General features: G+C 45.8%; 1 protein-coding gene across 4 annotated transcripts in view; it reads left to right on the forward strand.

Annotated features, from left to right (window-relative positions):
- The window catches only part of EVA1C (eva-1 homolog C), a 42,366-nt gene extending 33,417 nt beyond the window's left edge, over nucleotides 1-8,949 (forward strand). For 3 of the 4 annotated variants that reach the window (XM_064470696.1, XM_064470720.1, XM_064470711.1), the window contains exons 5-8: nucleotides 1,585-1,728; nucleotides 6,166-6,237; nucleotides 7,022-7,111; nucleotides 8,389-8,946. In XM_064470696.1, coding sequence (XP_064326766.1) covers nucleotides 1,585-1,728; nucleotides 6,166-6,237; nucleotides 7,022-7,111; nucleotides 8,389-8,777 — 695 coding nt within the window. In that variant the 3' untranslated portion in view covers nucleotides 8,778-8,946. Of the gene's footprint in view, nucleotides 1-1,584; nucleotides 1,729-6,165; nucleotides 6,238-7,021; nucleotides 7,112-8,388 lie in introns of all 4 variants that reach the window. The other variant, XM_064470704.1, reaches the window with a different exon arrangement.
- The last annotated feature ends 11,462 nt before the right edge of the window (nucleotides 8,950-20,411 follow it).

Genomic DNA, 20,411 nt, shown 5'->3' on the forward strand with positions numbered 1-20,411 from the left:
CAAACAAACAAATCAGCCCAGTATCTCCTACTGGCTCTGCTCAAGTATATGGTTTGTGTAGTGCTGGCGTCAGGGGATTAACTCTCAAAATCACAAATCTGCCCCATTTTCACGTATTAAAGGTGAATCTTCTTTGTCAAGAACCCCAGTCTCAAACCTCCCGTTTCTTTCCAAACAAGACTGATTTGGGAAACTTCTGGAGTGCCTTTGCGAACACTGTTCTTCCTCTGAAGAGGCACAAATGAGCTTCAGCAGTTGGAAGGTGACAAGGTGCCATCCTTATTTGAGTTTTGTTACAGGAAGGAGGAGTGCTTTAATGCCCAGAGAAATAACGCTTTCACACCTCTAGAGTGTCACTACCTCAGAAGGCTTGAGTGGGAAATACCTGCCGTCCACAGAAAGTCACAAAATGCATGAGGTGGCACTGACTGGAAGCAGACAGCTTCAGGAAAGTATTACTTACTCCACACTTGTCGTTTCTGCATACTTTCTGTTTAGAAACAAAAACTAAGGGGTGTTTTTCCTTTGTGGCTTGGAGTTTAACACATGCGGATACTGGGAATTTAATGACATTCTTTTTTTAAAGTTTGCCTGACACACATACTTTCCCACTCAAATAATTTCAGCTTCACTGTACAATCCTGATAATCAAGTTTTTATTATTTTATAAATTGTGGTAGAAGGCACAAGTCTCAAATAAAAAAACCCAACTCCAAGTGTAGATGTTAGCAAGGCAGGTTTTCACACATGGCGCATGCTTCTTGCTCAGTCATCAGGGAGAGGTTCAGCAATCTGGACTCTCCATCTGCACAGAGTCGGGGTAGTTTAGGCTGCTTTGAAAATGATGTGGGTTACTTCATGTAATTAGGGAATGAAGGCAGTGCAGTGTAGATGCCGTTGAGGTTGCTTTAGGCATGCAAACTTGGCTTGTGGTTGCAGCCTTACTAGAACAGCCTGGAATTTGGTATGGGAGGAAGAAGCCAAATGTTTCCCTCGTTAAATATTGAGCCTGTTTTGACCTCTTCTCCATGGCAACAGGCATAAAAAATCAAAGGCTACCTTCACTACATTGAACTTCACTGTGGCTGTGGCTGATATGACACACAAAGATTGATCTCACCTGACTTGAACTGAAATTAGGCATTCCATCAAAATGTCTCGATAACCTAGGGTCCAAGAGAAAGCCCTGCAAGCAGCATTGCCTCTCCCTTTACTTGCACACTCATCTTGAGATGGAATAGATGGAGAGCTATTTGAATGTGCTTATTTTTCCCAAGTCATCATGAAGGGAACATAGAGGTCTTATATTTGGCACCTCATTTGGAGGTTGACATGAATCTTACTTCAACCAAGGCATGCACCTGGGAGTCAGCATGAGGTAGGTAGGTTGCTGCAAGTTAACATTCTCATTGCAGCTGACGTCCTTGCATTGACAAACCTTAATAGTTATTTAATTCTGAAATCTTGCATAGGCAAACATATATCTGAAATAAATAGCAGATTTGTATCTCTAGTTGTGCACGTAGTGGCTCTATTTCTGATAACACCAGTGTTGTATATTTATGGTTTGTATTTTTCTTTCAGACTGTTTGTCTTACACGGCACTAGAAGTTTTATCAAAAAGGTGTTCCGGGAAACAAAGATGCAAAATCATTGTCACTAGCCGGGAATTTGGAAGTCCGTGCCTGCCTGGAGTGACAAAATACCTTAACGTCAGCTATGCGTGTGGTAAGAGTAAATGCATGATCATTTTAAAGCCATCATTCTGTTTGCAAAGCAGACCAATGCCAAATGGTGCACACGTACGGGGAGAGACACGCACATGCGCACGCACACACAGGCTTCCTAAATCTCCCTTTCCTTTTAACATCAGAAGTTTGTGACATAGCCATACAAGAACAACCAAATACCTGAACAATCCCGTAGGCAGAGCTCGACCTAATATAAACTCAGGCATTAAGGGTCTTTTCCCCTATAAAAATGCAATTGACAATAAAATATAAAGTATGTGTTTTAATATTTTGAGAAATACTATCAGAATGAGAGTCTGTTCTACAGAATTCACCTGCAACAAACCTAGGAAAAATAACGTGGCATTGCCTGCAGTCAGTGCAGGTAAAGCAGTCCGGCATAACTGAAGCACTGTGTACAAGCCCAGTCCTGAAACTTGATTCACATGAGCACACCTACAGCATTCAGCCTTGCAGAGGGATCTCCTTTCTCATGGGCAAAGTCTCACTAAAAGTAAAGGTCTGAGCTTATACATCCCTTGCAGGACTGTAGCCTGCTTCAGCTTATTCCTCAGAGAAGTGGGAAGTTTTCTGTATTCTTTACCATAGACTAATATATTTACATTGGGGAAAGCAGAATTCCCTACAAGTCTTTTTCTCAAAAGCAAAGGCCGTGGGACAGCTAAGTGTAATATCAATGAAGGTGAGAGAAAAGTGGTTGCAGAACTTAAGTGTAGTGCCTTATTTTGGTATTGCACATTTTTAGGAATGGCTGCGCATTTCTTCAGCTTTGAACAGCTTTCCTCAGGCTCTGCTTTCTGCTGCTGGCTAGCTGTGGGGCGGAAGTGTGAGGGTCAGGGGTGGTTGTCTCTCAGGCACCTCTGCTTCAACCAGAGGATGCATAAAAGCTTTTGCACCAAGTTACCGCTCTGCTTACTGTGCATCGCTTGGAAAGCTGCCGGCCCTCCTCCTTTCTGGCTCTTTCTGGTCTGTAGGGAGTCCCAGCAGTAGCTGCATGGGGCCGTATCAGAGTCCTTTCGCTGCATCTCTAGCAAGTAGTGGTCAAAGGGCACAGGTTATCTGAGACGTGCTTTTGGGAACAGCAGTGTAGGATTGATTACCAGGTCACTGTGTACCCGAAGATCATTGGAAAATGAGCCCTGGCTGCTTCCTTGCTGGCATGAGAGATTTTCCTTCTCAGTCTCCTCATGAGTTAGTTGTCAGGTGAGAGGCATTGCAGTAATTCAGCTTTATATTTTTGAAGAGAGCTGAAGATCTGCCTTTGCACTAATATGTTATATTATTGTGCAGTTGCTTTCATGCTGTAGTAACTTTATGAATGACTTAATGGAATTCTCTTTAATTACAGTGCGGCTAATTGTAACAGATCGTTCTTTCTTGCACATCTGTGTACTAGAAAACCAGTGTATGTTTGCTTGCAGTGAGATTATGCATTCTGTTATTGAGTGAAGTGGTTTTGCAAAAAACATGTGGGTAGTAAATAGTGTTCTTGTGTGTTGCTGGCACACTTCGAAGACTTCTTCTTCTGCCAAATCCTACTGAGCTGTGCAGTCTGAAGCATTAGCCAATGATTTGCAGGTCTAATTATTTTACATATCATCTAGTGAACATGGGAAGAGTTTGGGCATATTCCAGAATGACATTTTACATTCTTTCCCCTCACTAGAAGATCGCTGCTAACCTGATGTTGCCCAAGATAAGGTAAACAGGCCTCCCACTGAAGTGACAGGAGCACAACAGAGCAGACCGTGTTCTCGGAAGGCTGTGCTACACTTGAAAGGATTTCCATCATGGTCAGGAATGTGAAAAAAATCATACTCCCACCTCAGTGATCAGCAACTGTTTAGGGCCAGTGTGTCTGGTTGCATTTTTATTTTTGCAGTTAATTCCTGCTAGTAAAAACTTAGTGGGAGCCACGAGGTGCTGGTTTCTCACAGTCTCAGTGTCCCTGATGACCTGCTCAGCGTCATTTCATGTTTGCACAACATGACATCTCCTGGCCCTTGCTGAGGCTGGATTTCAGGAGCCTTGCTCAGGAAACAGCTCCCAGTGCCCTGTGTTGTATCTGTGCTCCCTGGATACCATTCAAAATCCTTCTGTGGGCTGCCTTTGGCAACTTGCAGTAGGTGACTGACTCCAACCCTACTTGACAAAGCAGTGCTGGCACAAGTTGTAGTATAGATGTGATTATCTTGATAAAAATTGCTCATGCTAGTACCAGTTATTCTGTTCAGCGGCCTGATGCAGCCTGTCCTAGGTGAAGTCCTTGTGTCTGAAGCAAAGCCATAACGAAAATTAACAATGCAAGCAAACAGGAGCCTTTTTTTTTTGTCCATGCCATTTTGAATTAAGCATTCCCCTACAACAAATATTTGAATGGCATATTAAATAGCCATTCAAACCTGATAGGAACACATGGGGAAAGGATTCAGTCCTGTAGCGAGCAAAGCCATGGGAAGTTCCCCCTGGGAGGGGAGCAGGAGGGACATCAGCACAGATGAAGGAGTCCCCACATGGGCACCAGGCCATGCGACAGGAGCCTCAGGTCACACAAAGGCGCTGCGTATGGTGCATCCTCCCAGGATGTTGTTCGTAACACATGCACATTGTTCATAACAGCCAGGCCTGCAAATTCAAACTGCAGTCTGAAAGCAGACCAACCTGGTCACTCTCTGCCTCATGCACTAACAAAAACACTCTGCTGCTGGAAAACGGTTCAGAATCACGACGAGGTGCAAGCCAAAATAGAAATGAGCTCATTCTCCCTTAGCTCTGTTGGCCTTCTATTGCAAACAGGAGCTAAAAGTCCCAAAAAATTCCTTCGTCAGGAAAGGAAACAGCTATGACTTTGAGCCCACACACAAAGAAAAGTTCTGCTCAGAAAGACATGCTATTTTTAGTTATTTTTCAAACGAAAACTATGCTGCGGCCCAAAGCTCAGTCTCCTCTGTTTCATTTAACTTTCCTTAACACTATTTATTGGCAAATGTTTCTTTGTGGAATAGAGGTGAGCTTCATACTTGAAATTTCTTCTTTTTCCCCCCCCTTTCACATCAGTCTGAAAATCAATCAATCTGCCTTCACATAGTGCAGGGAACAGGTGCCAAGATCTGGGTAGCTGAAGGGCCCATTCATCTAACACAGAGTAAGTGAACTCTCAATGTCTGCATGATGCACCTGCTTTTAGCTCTTCTAATTATTTTAAGAAAACTTATCAAAGGAAGAATTAATGAAATGAGAAGTACGCAGCCCACTCCCACCCAGTGCATTTCTTCCCATCCTGAGCACCTTCCTCCTTGGTGACCATTTGTCCCAGAGGCTGTGAAGGGGGTGTCGCCCAAGACTTTAAACAAATAGTTATCTCAGGAATACAGTGAATTATCTTCATGGAAAAACAGTATCTAGACACAGTTTAGCATCTGACTGTAGTCCAGTTGTTGGCCAATTTTATCTCCTATCCACTGGTTGGCACACCCCTTGTGGAGTAGAAAAAAAGGAGGGGCAGAAAACAAGGGGGCAGGACCCCCCACTGTATGCAGCTGCATTGATGTTCCTGGAGCTCTACGGGGACACAGGGCCAAGTGTGTGAATCTGGTCACAGGTCCAGAGCTGCCCTTAGTAGCCTTTAGCAAGAGACGAAAGCATTCATTATCTGTCCCCTTTGGTGTTTTGCTGATCTTGAGGTGAAAATTATTGACTCTTTTCCTGTGCATCCCATCCCTCAGGCTCACTCTGCCTGCCTCACTTGCCCTTTTCTCCCTTCCCTGCCCACCCAATCTTCCTTTCAGTCCTCTTCCCAGTTACTTTATTCTCCTTCCCACCTCCTTTTTCTCCCCACCCAGTGGTAACCTCGTGAGCAGCGGCCTTATTGCCACTCTCATGCCACAGCATCCCAGTGTGGGATGTGGGTGGTGGTGGAGGGAGAAGGACACGTCACAGCACAGCCTCTCTCCTGGGGCTCCTGCATATGCAGGGACCTGCATTTGCCAGCTGTCAGGGTTAGAGTATTACTAGGTTAGTAAAAGTCAAGGCAACACAGTGGCAGCAGCCCCAGCAGGGGCTGGTATGGTGGGGATAAGCAGCACAGCTCTGCCTGGGGCCGCACCACCGCCACCGTTGCAAACGCTCCTGGCCTTTGGGCGTGAGGGAGCATCCCTGGGCTACTGAGGAAGCGCAGGCTGGCTGCAGCACCGGGGCCAGGGTTGCACACCGGCAGGGCTGGCACTTGCTCACGCTGGCTCTGGATGCAGCCACTCATTCTGATCTCTGAGCAGTGGAGCCACTTGCTCCAATCCCTTCAGTACCACCATTGGAAACCCAGTTAATAAAGCCGGGGTTAGCAGTGGGATTGGTAAGTAACTGGGGATCTGGTTCCTCAAACTAACAGTACATAATTTGTCTTTCATCTTTTCAGTTCCTAAATTTATCCTCACGGCTGTCAACCCCCTGGCCACTGATAACAAGTCTTCCGTCAAGCAGAACGATGGTACGAACCATCAAAAAAATATGGTTTGCCGTTGTCCTTTGTCTTTGATTGAAACAGGACATTTTCCCACTGCAGAGCTTGGTCTGGGGGGGGCGGGACGAGGTAATGGAAACCCTGCTGAAGTAGCTGCTCTTCCCCATGGAGGGCGGTGTGATGGGCTGGGAGCAGGACGAGACCCACGCGAGCACGGTCCTGCTGTCACAGCGCTGCTGCAAAATGAGTGACCCATCCAGACCTACCCATAACCAGCGTGCTGCCTTCTAACTTTGGTTGAACTGAGGGAAGAGTAAAAGTGAAACTGCAGTTGTTTCAGGGTGAAGAGTCTTTTAAGAGTTATGCCAACACCTGCCCTTCGCAAAGGCAAATCAAATTAATGATATGGCTGATCCATATTCGCTGTCATCAATAACAGGAGTGTACTGCGATGATTGGACTGGGAAGTCCATTTGAGACCTGTGAAGCTTAATGGAAATAAATTATTTCAGAAAGCTTAATGGGAATCAGCAAGGGGTTTCACTTAGTAATAGATTCTTTTAAGTAATTTTGCAATTTTCTAGATATTCAATATTTTCAATACTTTGTTATTTATACTTCATTTCAATATTTTTTTTTAAATTAAACATTGCTTGGTCTAATGCTCTGTAAGTTTCTTACGGCATAGTACTGGCCTGCCTGTGTTTTAGAGAGACCTGTTTGTTAGTGCAAAAGTTATTAGGTGAGTATCAGCTTCTCAGCTTCATCATCTATGATATGATTGAATTTGCTTTCCCTCTTCATGTCACAGGTATTGACCTTGATCCAAAGGAATCAAGACTTCCAAAGAAAGATGGAACTTTTGTTAGCAACTCCTTGGCTACATTTGCATACATTAGAGGTAGGAAAATGAGGCTGAGATTCTTTGGTTCATTAGATTGTGGCATTTTGGGAAAAATGAGGATCACCTCAGAAGGTCACAACTGGTTATACCACATTCATAGTAATGTTATTATTACAATATAATCACGGTCTTGTGGATGGGACAATTGCATCATAATTGATATTTATAGAATATTTTCCATCTTGAAGGATCCAAACTCTTTTAGAGACTGCCGCCAAGATTTTTTTTTAAATGAATATTTTCAATGGGGACTGTCGGTTGTTCACTGTTTTTGAAAACCTGATCCTGATCTGGGAGCAGCACTGGAGACATCCATTTTTGGAAATATTGGTGTGCATACGTACAAGGATCATTGAGGAGCATTAAAAAAAACCACCAAACCCAGCTGTCTCTGATATGGGGCATGGCAGGTTTTGTGACTTAGCAGCACTAAGGCAAATTTTGTTTAGGCAAATAAATCAGTGACTACCAGATGTCTAACAACACCACAGGACATCATGGATTTTAGAAGTGAGCAAAGGCTGATGTTGAGAAGTGATTCTGGAGCTAAGGCTGCTGATCTAGAAAACACCAAGAGCCACACAGCTGTCGAGCATCATCGTGCAGCCTTTGCAAGGGCTTCCCCCACCCACACTAAGGGTGGCTGCAGCCTGCTGACTGTCCCTGCCGGTGGCACCTGGCTTACCCCAGCAGCTGTCCCCAAGCCCTCAGACCCACCTCAAGACCTCCCAGCAGCACCCCAAGCAGCCAGGGTAGGATTTTACAACCCATTGAGAAAGGCCTTTTCCACATCTGTCTCACTTGTTGCTATGCTGAGAAGTCGTCTCAGACTATGTTGAGGAAGAAAAATGCTGCCAACCCGGCCTGGCCTGGAGATGCTGCTGTAGCTCTGGGGAGCCTGGACTTGCTCTTCCCATGCCCCCCTTCATGAGGGTAAGGCCTGTCTTGGCAGGATGGCTGGGAGAAAAAAAAAGGGTCTGCTTCTGGTAGCTCGTTGGCAATGCTAGCAAACTGCTGATAAAACGATGGGATAATGTTGTTATTTTAGAATGTTATTAAGAGGCTGAGATTTTTCCACAGTGATTTGAAGAGGCAGAGGCGGCAGTATTCAGACAGCAAGTGAGGGTGCTTTTGGTGCATGACAGAGCCTCCCAGGTACCCCCACCATTATGGCCACTTAATGCGGGGAGCTTCAGAAATGGCAGCAGACTTTTTTTGTAGCTAGGCTTTGGCAGAGTTTGTAAAATGTTTAAGGACTGGCTTTCTGATTTCAGATCACCCTGAAAGAACTGCCCTCCTGTTTGTATCCAGCGTTTGTGTGGGATTATTATTCACGCTGTGTGCTTTGGTGATTCGCGTGTCATGCTCAAATGACTTCCAGAAATTGCACAGAAAGAAGGATCAGTTAGTGCCAGAAAGTGACAGAGCATATGAGACCAGTGAAAATGAGGAGGAGGAGGAAGATTCCTCCGATTCGGACGTCCAGGATGAGATAGCGGGACTTTACAGACCGTCTTACTCAGGTTATAATTCAACAGAGGCGGCAGAACTGGCCGAAAGGATAGAGCGCAGGGAGCAGATCATGCAAGAAATTTGGATGAACAGTGGTTTGGATATGACACCTCCAAGAAACATGAATACGTTTTATATCAATGAACAATAAATGGCTTATTTTGGATGATGCCCTAGCCCTTTTTTTAAAAAAAAAAATGTACCTTCTGTGAAGGAACATTTGTATCAGTGCATATAAGTATTTGTAAAGTAAGAAGAAAGATATGCAATAAAAGGAAAGTTTCAAACCCTTGACTGCCTATACATTGTTCTGTGAAAAACACATTTTCAGTCTTTCGTGGTTTTATGTTATGGCTTACTTTTCACTGTAATTTGGGATCAGTCGCCATGTGCAGGTTAAGGAATATTAAAACAGGACAAAAATATTTAAGCAGCATAACACGGAGAAACTCCCGCATTAGGATGTGGCGCTTGTAACCTGTTCGTGTGTCGCAGCTCGTGAATTACGTGAGAGTGCTCTATTGATGAGAAATATGAGTATTCTTAAGAGAGCGAGCAGGATGAAGCAAAATGAAACACAGGTTCTTGAAGATTTTCTGCTGTTTCATTAAGCCAACCTTTCCCTAATAAATCCCGTTCCTTCAGTAACGGTGACCCTGATTAGAAGGGGGTTTATACTCTGCTCACTTGAGTCCAGCTGATGCAAATACTTAGAAGAGAGACATGAAAGAAGGGTCCCTCTCTGGGCTGGAAGGCCTGGACACTAAGCTGCGAAAAAGTGCCCAGTATTTCAGTGAAAATGTTCAGGGTTTGAGACTGAGTTTCCTTAGTAGCAGTCCTCTTGATGGTGATGTAACGGCACCTGAAGTCAGGCACACTTGGGTGTGCAGAGATTTCACAATACCTCTCAAGCCTACAGCTTCTTTTTTAAAGCACATAGCCACCAGATAAGGCTAGCCCTAGGAAGAGAAGCGCTGCTGAAGCATGGACATAATGGCAGAAATGAATCTGCATTCAAGACCTTCCATCCTCCGTTGTTAAGGAAAAGGTCACCGTTCAGCCACCAGAAGATACCTGCCCGAGATGTAAGTGCTGCTACCCATGCTGGCAAATTTGTGAAGCACAAGTTGAAAATGGCTGCTTTCATAAAAGACACTTGAAGTTGACACGTACTAAGAACACTTACTCCCTAAATGAAATGCTGTGTTAATTTTTCCGATATTAAATCATGGCTTAGAGTCAGCACTTGACTGAAGGTTAAATTCTCAAGATTTTTTATACATTCCCAATTTTCGCTTGAAAATTGTTCAGACTAGTCAGATTTGGTTTCAGTCAGAAAATGAAACCAGAAATGTAGCTCAAGTTGAAAATGCAACCTTCCTGCCTTTAAATAAAATGTCTCCACTCCATGTCTGCGCTCCATAGGGAATTTACTGAACAAAAGGAGGAAAAATGTCACTTCCTATTGGTAATACTTCATGAGTTCATTGTGCTTTCCCGCTCAGACGCTGTGTGTCTAGGTAGAGTGAAGTAGTATGAAACATTTGGAAAGACAAAAACTGACATGACTTGTCATTTCCTACCGATACAAAGTCAAATTAAGCATGGGAAAACTTTAAAGGGAGGAAGGGGGCTTGCTCAAATGACTAAGGCGCAAGCCTGTGCTTAACTGGAAAAATCTTAGCAGCAATTAGCATCCTATCAGCGGAAGGAAGAGAGGCTGAAGAGGCGGCCGGGGAGTTTAGGTCACCCGTGGCACTGGGAAACTTCATGAAACGGCTCGGCGCAGCCCAGGAGTCTGGCTGCATGCCCACTGGGACTTGACTCTCCCCCTTTCCAATAGAAAATCATCACAGCCTGTGCCACTGCACGATATTGATGAATAGGTTTTGGGCTGGAAAAACCCTGTGCCTTTGTCCTGAGGGTGGAAGAAGGTGTTTTTTTTCCTTTTGCCGGCCTTATGGGTAGGTGTGGGACAGCTCTGGTCAGGAGCTGGCTCCTTCCTCCTGAGTCACGGGGGCAGGTGCCACCCATTTCCCGGTCAGAAAGAAAGGGAGTCTGACCTACATCCCCAAAATACCCCTCCTGACAGACCACACTAGTAAAAATTTGATCCCCTTCCTCTCATTGACCCTCTGAAGAGGCTGTCATTTGATTGCAGAGAGTGGACTGGACTCCACCGCACAGCAAGCAGGGCTGAGGGCAGGGGCTCCCAGGGCCTTCCTCTTCCCCAGCGCAGGGCCCTGCTCTGGTTGTCTCCCCAAAACTGAGAGCCCCAGTGAAACTCCCTCCTGAAGAGCCTGGGGCCCACAGGCCAGCTGATCTCCAACTGGTCTATTTTTGGAAGTTATCTGTCTGGCAGTTAATGTTTATACTCACTTAAATTTGTGTATTTTCTGTCTTCATTCTTTATCTGTAAGCCTCCATGGGTTTTAGTCCCAAAGCTGACATCATAACAAAACCCAGGAGTTAGTCTTTTCCACCAGACTGTCACTTTGCTCAAGCCTAGGTAAAATTAGTATGTCCTAGGGGTGGCCACAGAACCACAGACTGGTTAAGGTTGGAAGGCACCTCTGGAGGTCCTCTGGTCCAACCCCCTTGCTCAAGCAGGGCCACCTACAGCAGGCTGTCCAGGACCGTGTCCAGACAGCTTTTGAGTATCTCCAGGGATGGAGACTCTGTGACCTCCCTGGGCAACCCGTGCCAGTGCTTGGTCACCCTCACAGAGAAAAAGAGTCTCCTGATGTTCAGAGGGAACCTCCTGAGTTTCAGTCTGTGCCCGTTGCCTCTGGTCCTGTCACTGGGCACCACTGCTCCTTTCCCTGTTGTTCACTTCATCCATGCACGTCTTCCATTTGACAGCCCTGCTTTGGGGTTCCCAGCTGAAAATGGGTGTTCACTGCTTGTGATGAAGCAACCAAAGTGGCAGTGGATCAGCAGAAACCAGCCTGTAACTTCAAGGTTAGTCCCTTCCTTGGAGGAAAACTGCAAAGTACTTCAGTTTTCCCAACTCCCAGTTCTCTCCTCTACTTTTACAACCCTGGAGGAAAAAATCCTTTGCATTAAAGTGAAGATTAGCAACTTATTTTTCTGTTACCTTTGCATGTTTGCCTGTAAATGACTTAACAGACCTGATTCTCTCCGCCACAGGCTGCAGGCAGGCAGTAAAAGATTTCCACGGGTGCCAGAGAAGAGCCTGCTTCCCAATATGGAGCATTTCACAGCCTCTGGGAATGTATTTTGAGAAAAAAAAATGTGCTTAATAACTCATGCTTGTTTTAAGTGTATCCTCAAACATGGTGGCAAAGCCATATCATGAGCCCCAGCACCAGGAGTAACTCAGCAGGGCAGGGAAAGGAGCTTTTGCTCCAGACCAGGAGGTCGAGCTTCACTCAGGAGCTCTTCCCCTGACTGAATTGTTCATAGCCTGAGTTTGGGTTGCTATTTTGTTCTTTTTGTATAAACTTTCCAGGCCTAATTGGGGAAAGCTATCAATTACCAGTTCTCTTCGTTCCCAAATGTTCACTGTTCACAGTCCTCTGAAAGTTAGAGTGAAAACAACGAAAAACCAAAGCAACAGACACTGAATTATTTTGATCTTTCCAAAATGACACCCTCTGCAAAAAAAGCATCCAGCGTAGAAAACAGAAAATTAATGGGGAATGTACTTACCTGACCCAAGCCCACACAAATCGTAATTTTATGGGAAAACAGAACGTATGCCACTTAAAGAGAACCAGTGTACAGTGAGCCAGGCTGGTTTCAATGGCAGGTGTGCTTTACTGTAACACCAGCAATGGTAAGAAGCAATTGGATTTGGCTGGTTATTAGTGGGATGTGTAGGCTGAAAAAAATAAGAAGCAGGAACGCCTTAGCTGGTATCGACTTCATTTCCAGGCTAAGGGCAGAAATACCATTGAAGAGGGTGCCATAGGGCAGTAGCAACACTATGGGGAGGGCATTCAGTGCTAGCAGGAGGATGAAGTTTCAGCAGTAAAATCCCTGTAAGGGCACAGCAAAGCAGCCTAAGAAGAAAATATGACAAAGGAAAGCTTGCAAGTTGTTTAGCCTTAACTATTAGATTTATGCTACGTGCATAAAATGAAAATGGTATGACCCAGCATTAACACCTAAACTTGCTGGATGGCGGTGCGCAGTGCTGGTGTGGCTGTTTTAACTCCCCACTCCTGCCTTTAAAATAACCCAGAGTTTCCCACCAGGAATCCCTGGCTGGGGTTTCAGGAAGCAGTAAATAAATCCTTCTGAAACTCGCACCTTTTATCAGCAGCCGCTCAGGTGTGGTGTGCCTAACGCCTGTGTGACACTGCAGACAAAAATCACCGACGTCACCCCAGCGATTTTGCAGGCGGCACCTGTGATCAGCAGGTCGGCACGCTGGTGCCCGGGCGGCCGGAGGGAGGGGGCAGCAGGGAAGGAAGGTGCGGGCAGGGCTGGGGGCGAGCTGGGGGGAGGGTAGAGTCTGGAGCAACCTGGGAAAGCAAAATCTTGTGCGTGCGAGCAAGGAGCGAAGGATCAAAACCAGATGTGGAAACCATCCTGTTGGCTTCATCTGCAGTTTGGGAAGCATGTGAGGTAAATGACCACAAACATCCTTTTTTGCAAGGCTGAGCGATGGAGAATTCAAGCATGGGCCAAGACGGGATTTCACATTGCCTGTGACGTTGTCTGCAGTGGGTTTTCTTGGGCTCCCAAAGCCCGCCCAGGCCCTGTGAATCAAACAGGGGGCACTCTCCAGTGAGCTTTGGAACGAGCCCTGCAAAGCACCACTGAGGCAGCAGTGCTGTTGCTGTCAGAGGAGGTGCGGGTTCAGGCACCAAAAAGCTTGGTTGCAGCTTGGGAGAACAAAAGCAACAGGGAGACCCTGCCAAGGAGCGCGGCTCAGCCCCTCTGCATTTGCAGCGCACAGAGCCCCTCACCAGCACACCACACTGGCCGGGCCTGTGCCCAAAATACCCCATCTGCTGGTGCATCTCACCCTACGGTTTCAGCGGCGCTGAGGGTGCTCCCCACTCTGTTGCCAAGTGTCCCTTTTAGAGATGAAGAGAAAGTGGGGCTCCTGCCAGCCCCCGAGCACTGCTGCCCCAACAGAACCCCTGGGTGGCTGGCCCACAGTGGTCACCCTTGGTCCAGGCACTCTGAGATGCCCCAGGCAAACCTAGTCTTCCAGGGATCTCCTTTAGCATTAAGGGACTGAGGTTTTTTACTCATGTTCTTGTTTCTGGAAGAAAAAAAAAAACACAGCCCAAACATGTGGTTGGCCCAGTACTGTAGTAAAAACTCCTTTTCCAGCAATGTAGAAAATGGCAAGACTTCCGGCTTCTTGTGGAGAAAGAGAATATTTGCATCTATGGAACAGGAGCATATCATCCCAGGCTGATGTTACAAACAGCTCTGGTGACATCCTAGTTACAGCCTGGGCAGGCATCAGATGCCAGGAACATGCCTTCAAATGCCCAGGACACCTGAGAATATGCACCCAGGGAGGCAGGGTGTGCATTAGTGACTATGCATTAACAATCCCTGTTGCAGAGTAATTACAGCTGTAGAAGATCACCGGCATGCCAGCCACAGGGTGAGTGCTGACCCAGCCTTATCCAACTCCACAGCTTCTTTTTTAAGACTGTTGGATATTTAAGACCATGTATGTTTAAGACCCAAAGACACGATGGTACTGCCCAGTCACTCTTCTCCTGGGGTAGCGAGAGCTTGAAAGCATCAACACGAGCTCACATCTTCTTCATACAGTAAAGTCAACAAGAAGGGAGGTAAAAGTCTGTAGGAAATCTTGGTAGGTTCAGTCACAATGGAGCTGCCTTTTGTCTGTTTGTCTTTTGAAAAATCAGGACTGTGAGCAACATGATCTAGTTTTGAAGCTGGATCTAGCTCAGAACGAGGCCCCCCTCCAAGTGCATGGTAGGACCAGCAGCCCTCAGGTGGTCCTCCTGACCTAAATCAGTTTATGAGCCCCTGACCAGCTCTAAGAACACCTGGAAGCCAGCCTTCAGAGCTGCAACAACCCCTGCTCTCGAGCCTTTTGGTTGTGTCACAACCCCCCCAACCCTGCTGATTTATCCGCAGCAAAAATTTAAAGTGGAGTTTCCAAAAAAATCCCTCAAGAAAGAGGTGGAATGTCCTTTTCTGAACAAGGCTGCAGGGCATTGCTGAGGGAGGGAGAAGCAGGAAGAAACAAAGCTGCAAACCCACAACTGACCGCTGCACTAGGGACAATTATGGGTTGACTCCTCAAACTGCAGGAGCTGTCGTTTGGGTGAGAGGCAAAGCAGAGGTGGTGTGAAATATCGCACCACTTGCACAGCGGTGCCTCCAGACCCGTTCAAGGTAACATGAGTGGCAGCTGTAAACTGGTTATCAGGGCAAAAAAATCCCCACGCACCCATTTTTAACCGCAGCATTGTAAGTACTTGGCTGTATTACTCAGCCCTTGCTGAGAGCTGCTCTTACAAACACAACCCTTGGAATAAAACAATAATTACCTTTTCTTTTTCCTTGAGGAAGTGCCAGATTTCCTATTTTTGCTATAAACTTCCTCATTCTCAACACAACCCCGCTGTGGCTGCTGTACAGCCCGTACTCACCGCAGTATGGATGGGGACACGCACAGCCCTTGACGCAGTGGGGCAGGTGGGTTTGGGGGAGGCACAGTTGCGCCCCCAGCATGTGTGGGCAGCCGGGGCTGGGTGGCAAGGAGGGGGCAGCCCGCAGGCGCCCTGGGCCACCGCCGCCCCGGGCCACCGCCGCCCCATCACCCAGCATCCTGAGATGGTGGGCAAGGACAGGAACAGCCAGAGGGAAGGTGCAAGCTTGTGCTCTTGGTGACTCCTGACTCGCACACAGATAACAGGCAGGCAGGCGGATGCAATTTGTTGCATCTTCCTCCAAGACTGGCGTGCCAGAGTGCACGGGCTTGGGAGGGCACTGGCAGCCAGGAAATCCTCCCATCTGCTGGCAGGGAGGCCTTGCTGCCCATGGTGACCGGTGTCCTCCGCTTTCTGCTCCTATCAGGCCAGACCTGGCTCTCACAGTTGTCGGTGCTGAGCAGGAGCAAGAGCTGCGCCAAGGCAGGACATCAGCGCTGCCAAAAGCAGCAGCTCCAGCTCCCTGTGCCCACTGGGCCCCCACCTCTGGCATGGAGTTGGGGACCAGGTGCTCACTGGCCCCCCGGGGTCACCTCTGCAGCAGGGGCTGCCCACCACAGACACCCCATCCTGCAGCCATACGGACAGTGGTCCCCTCCTGACATTTGCAAAACCCACAACGGAGCACAAGGGTTTGTGGGGTGGTGGAGAGGGGGACAGAGAGATAAAATAATCAGGAAATGTCACTGGAGTATTTTAAAACATTTTGTGTGTATCAGGCTCACCCTGCTCTAAGACCTTCCAGTACAACAGCTAAATTCCAGCTCCCTGGTGGCTTTTGCCTGTGACCCTCACATGTCGCAAAACAGGAAAATACAAAAACAAAATAAGGGAATAGGTTTGTGGCATATTCAGGAGATTCGGGAGAACCCACCGGTGGGCGCAGGGCAGGCCTGGAGCGGTGTCAGCACCCCAGGGCAGAGCAGCACCTGCAGAGCAGCGCCTGCCCCACACCCTGGGGAGCACAGCCCACCTGCCAGCGCAGGAGCCATGTCCACACAGCACCAAGTGCCCGTGCTTTGCTTCCTCTCACGCTCCTGTTCAAGCAAACTGCAATAGCACGTCAAGGACTATAATGGCATTAGCAACTCTCACAACACATAAGATAAATTTCCGTTAATCAGGACAGCGATACGGCCGCAAAATAAACATTTTAGCTTCATTCTGCTGTGTGTGTCCTTTGATAGAGAACGGATTTTCCCCTTAGAAAGGCACGTGTGCTATCAAACTTCCAGAAATAAACAGTTTAGAAGAAAGATAAAATGTTTTCACACATTTGCAACCTCCATGGGTGTTCCTATCTCATAATTCTTGAATAAATTCTTTAGAGTAGATACATAAATATAGAGACCCTTTGTTTTGTTCCTGTATTCTTTCATCTTTCTCCAGTAAGTTCATTCAACTTCAGCCGCAAGAAATGAACCCAGCAGATCCCCAGGTGCTGTTGCGAGAACTCAGAAGAGCACTGACCCTATCAACTGTTTTCTCAGCTAAAAAAGAAAATGGCCAATTACAGCAGAGAACAGCATTCAACAGTAGGTAGAATAAAATGGAGTCTCTTCTGCGTTAATTACTTCCTATGCCTCATTTTCCCTCACTCTTAGAGGGGAAATGACAATATTATAAGCACCATAATCAAAGGTCCTGTTCAGGCGCCCCCCTCGGAATCCTCCGTATAACGGTAATTTAAAAGTCTCTTTTTCACTGAAACAATAACTCTCAACAAGTCTTGAAAATACAGGAAAGCTTCTTGGGCTCCTTTGGCACGTATGCCAGCTGCAGAGAGGACTCTGCCAGCAGGAAGGCGCTAGCAACGCGTTAGGGTTTTGTCACAGAAAACCAGTTACTTGCAATGGTGGATGAGTGGCGGGGTTTCATGAGCGAGATGCGGGGAGTATAGATACCTTACCGCTTACATTATTTTCTTTTTGTCTCCTCTGCTATTGAACACTTTCCTGGTATCAAGGACATTAAATCAAATAGTCAAAAGCCAGCCATGACTTCTCTTATTTACAGGACTGGGAGCCCACAGAACAAACTGCTCAGAATAATACTAATCTAAGATGAAAGCTCTATTTGTAAGAGGGATTCAGTTGGGTATTTTCAAGCGTTCACTACGACTGATCCAAAACATCTGGGAAGGTTCCTGCCAAGGCCACTAATCCCAATGCAGTTATGACTAAACTCAAGTAACTAAAAAAAAAAAGCTACTTTCAAACGACATGGAGCAGGAGAATACGTACCGGTGTGCATAAATGCCAATGAAAAAGCCCCACTAGGTAAGATCACATTGCAACTCCCGATCCCAGAGCGGACCTCTGGACCCGGTAGCTTATGGGCAAGTCCGTCTTTTGGGAGTCTCCCTCCCAGGTCGGCAGGACGAAACCAACACGGCACAGCTGGCTGTCCTCAGCCGGCTTCTTAACAGAAAAGATGAGATTTTGGGGAGCGGGAAGCATTGCCACAAGCAGCACAGGAAACAAAGTGATCCCTGGAGGAATTTGGTTTGGGAACCACCAGGTTGTAACTCCCCCCGGATACAAAACATGCCAGGCTGCCACACAACTCGCTTTAGAAGCTCATAAACAGGGCTATATTTTTTTTTCTGGCTGCCAAACAGACGTAAATATTTTAGAACATTGCTGGAAAAGAGGGGAACAAATGTACAACAACCCTAAGTCATTAATCTATAAACAGTCATCAATCTATAAATAGTAATTTGATTTTTTTGAAGAAGATATACTCGCCCAAACAAAATAATTACTTTCCTGAACCTGTTTTGAAATTTGGGACCTCGTACACATCCCTGTGAAACCCATTAAGGAGAGCACTGCAAGAGAGAGGGGAGTGGAGGGGAGTGGCGGGGAGTGGAGGTTGTATAGCTGTAGAAGACCCCTTAAAAGCCACAGCAACCCTTCTGGCAACCTGGGCCTCTTACAACTGGGAGGACTGACCAGGAGCTGGAGCTAGGTGGCTAACAGCTTTTATAATAAATACAGGAATTTTATGATTTTATAATGATTTCCCCGAGTGCTGCTAATCCCAGTTATGGACCGCAAAGATTCATCATATCTCTGACGGTTGCAATGATGCCAGTGATATTAAGAAATTAAGTATTTCCAGATTTTCTTCATGCCACCCTTTGATGACAGCAAAGGAGCACGTTAGGAAAAAAGCCTTCAGCTATAGAAATGGTTAAAAATTCACCTCCTAACCTCCAAAGAATTGTACAAGACACTGATTTTCATCTGACAGAGTGGTAGAACAAGGTATTCTTTTAAAACATGCTCAATGCTCCTGACACATTGAAATAATTCCAAGTAGTTTTAAAATAGAAAATATTTGAAGTTTTACAACTTGGAAAAATCACACACACACAGATTTTTTTTTTTGGGGGGGAAAAAACATGTTACTGTAAAGTTGATATTCCAGAAAAAGCCCCAGACACAAAGCTTTCCTAAAAGTAAATGAATCAGTGATTGAAGTAAAAACACCATTAAGTTAATGGCATAAATTCTTATTTCTGTATCCAATCTTCCAGCTGCAAGTTCAATGAACACTGCAGTTTAACTTGATCAGTGTCTCTTGAATCATATTAATACTTAAAGAAAATGATGATTTTTTAATTGCAGTGGAGAAATCCAGCCAGCAAAACACTTTCTTTTTGTTATTTCACAATGACTCAAGCAAGCAGAGAGATTTAGGCCAGCACTATTGAGATTTGTGAATCTGCAGAGCCACAGCCAGGTATTTTTAGCAGACAGTCAACAACCACAGGATTTACTTCCATCTTCTTGCACTGGCAGGTTTGGCAAGACAGGAAGCTTCTGGCTGGTAATACCTCAGATGTTTGTGTTTTCAAATGTCTCTGCCACTAAGCCCTCCTGACATGAGGTAAGACAAAAAAAACCCTATCAATGAAAAATGTCAAATGCAGACATAAGTTCAGAGAGCAAACATAAGCCATCTGACTTCCAGAGTTGCTGCACAGCCCTAGCACCACAGTGCCATACCATGGCACCTGCAAAAAATATTTCACATTAAAATTTGACTTAAAACTACGTGCTGTTGAGCAACTGCCTGTTCTGCAGGCTGATGTAGTCTGCGAACTTGACCTAGTTTGGCTCAGGTGGAAAGGACGCACACATCTGCAGGGGCAGCTTGGCATCCTGAAGTCTATTGCAAACCACAAAACAAATATCCTCAGCTGGCTTGCCTTTCTGCGCTGCAGAACTGACAAGGTGGGCACTCGGTTCCCTGCTGCCCTAGGGACAACTGCTTTGGGACGTGAACAAAGGCATCATTTTAGCTGTTGGCTCTGAGTGCCACATCGGTTCACCTCTTTTTAAAACACTCAGATGATCCTTACACAGTATTTTCAGGGCATCCTGGCTTTCCACAGCTCAGCAACCTGATGAGGATGCACATCTGCCTGCATAGAAAAGCATCGCCTTTAAGGACACAGAAGTCTAAACATGTAAAACTTGAGCAACTTGTTCCTAAACATTAATTATCTACTTAGACAATTCTAGAGATTTAACTATCCATTAGTCATAGAGTATTCCAAATCAGAATCCTCCCTTCAAAAACAGACACAATATTTGCTTCAAGACTACTGGCATTTCCTTTTTAGCCTTGAACCCAGAACTGACCGTTGATACATTTTAGAAATGGTAACAGGATTCTAAACATTGAGCATATAGTGGAAACGTTCTCCAATAAATTTAATGATTTCTCATTTTAAAATGCTGATTTGTTAGAAACCAAACGCTTCTAATCCAGTCATAACCTTAGAAGTACTTCCACGTTAGAGATCTTGCCCTATTAATCTTTGTTTTATTCTATCCAACCTACTTGCAAATGATGCTTACTTTTGTACACAGATTCCTGTCAATCTTTATATAAAAGCATCAAGGCTAACAGCTTGTTAAACTGAATGAGATCGTTGCGTTGGCTTCCAATGTCAAGGAAAAGTAAGCCAAAAGGATGAAAATAAAGCATTCCATGAGCATTTTCTTGTTATTTGTGCTTACATAAAAATAATTCCTTTGAACAACTGTTAAGAGGTCAACTCATTTAAAAAATGGTAGTTTGGAACTAGCTATGTT

The sequence above is a fragment of the Phalacrocorax carbo genome, chromosome 1 (assembly GCF_963921805.1).
Source record: "Phalacrocorax carbo chromosome 1, bPhaCar2.1, whole genome shotgun sequence".
Taxonomy (NCBI): Eukaryota; Metazoa; Chordata; class Aves; order Suliformes; family Phalacrocoracidae; genus Phalacrocorax; species Phalacrocorax carbo.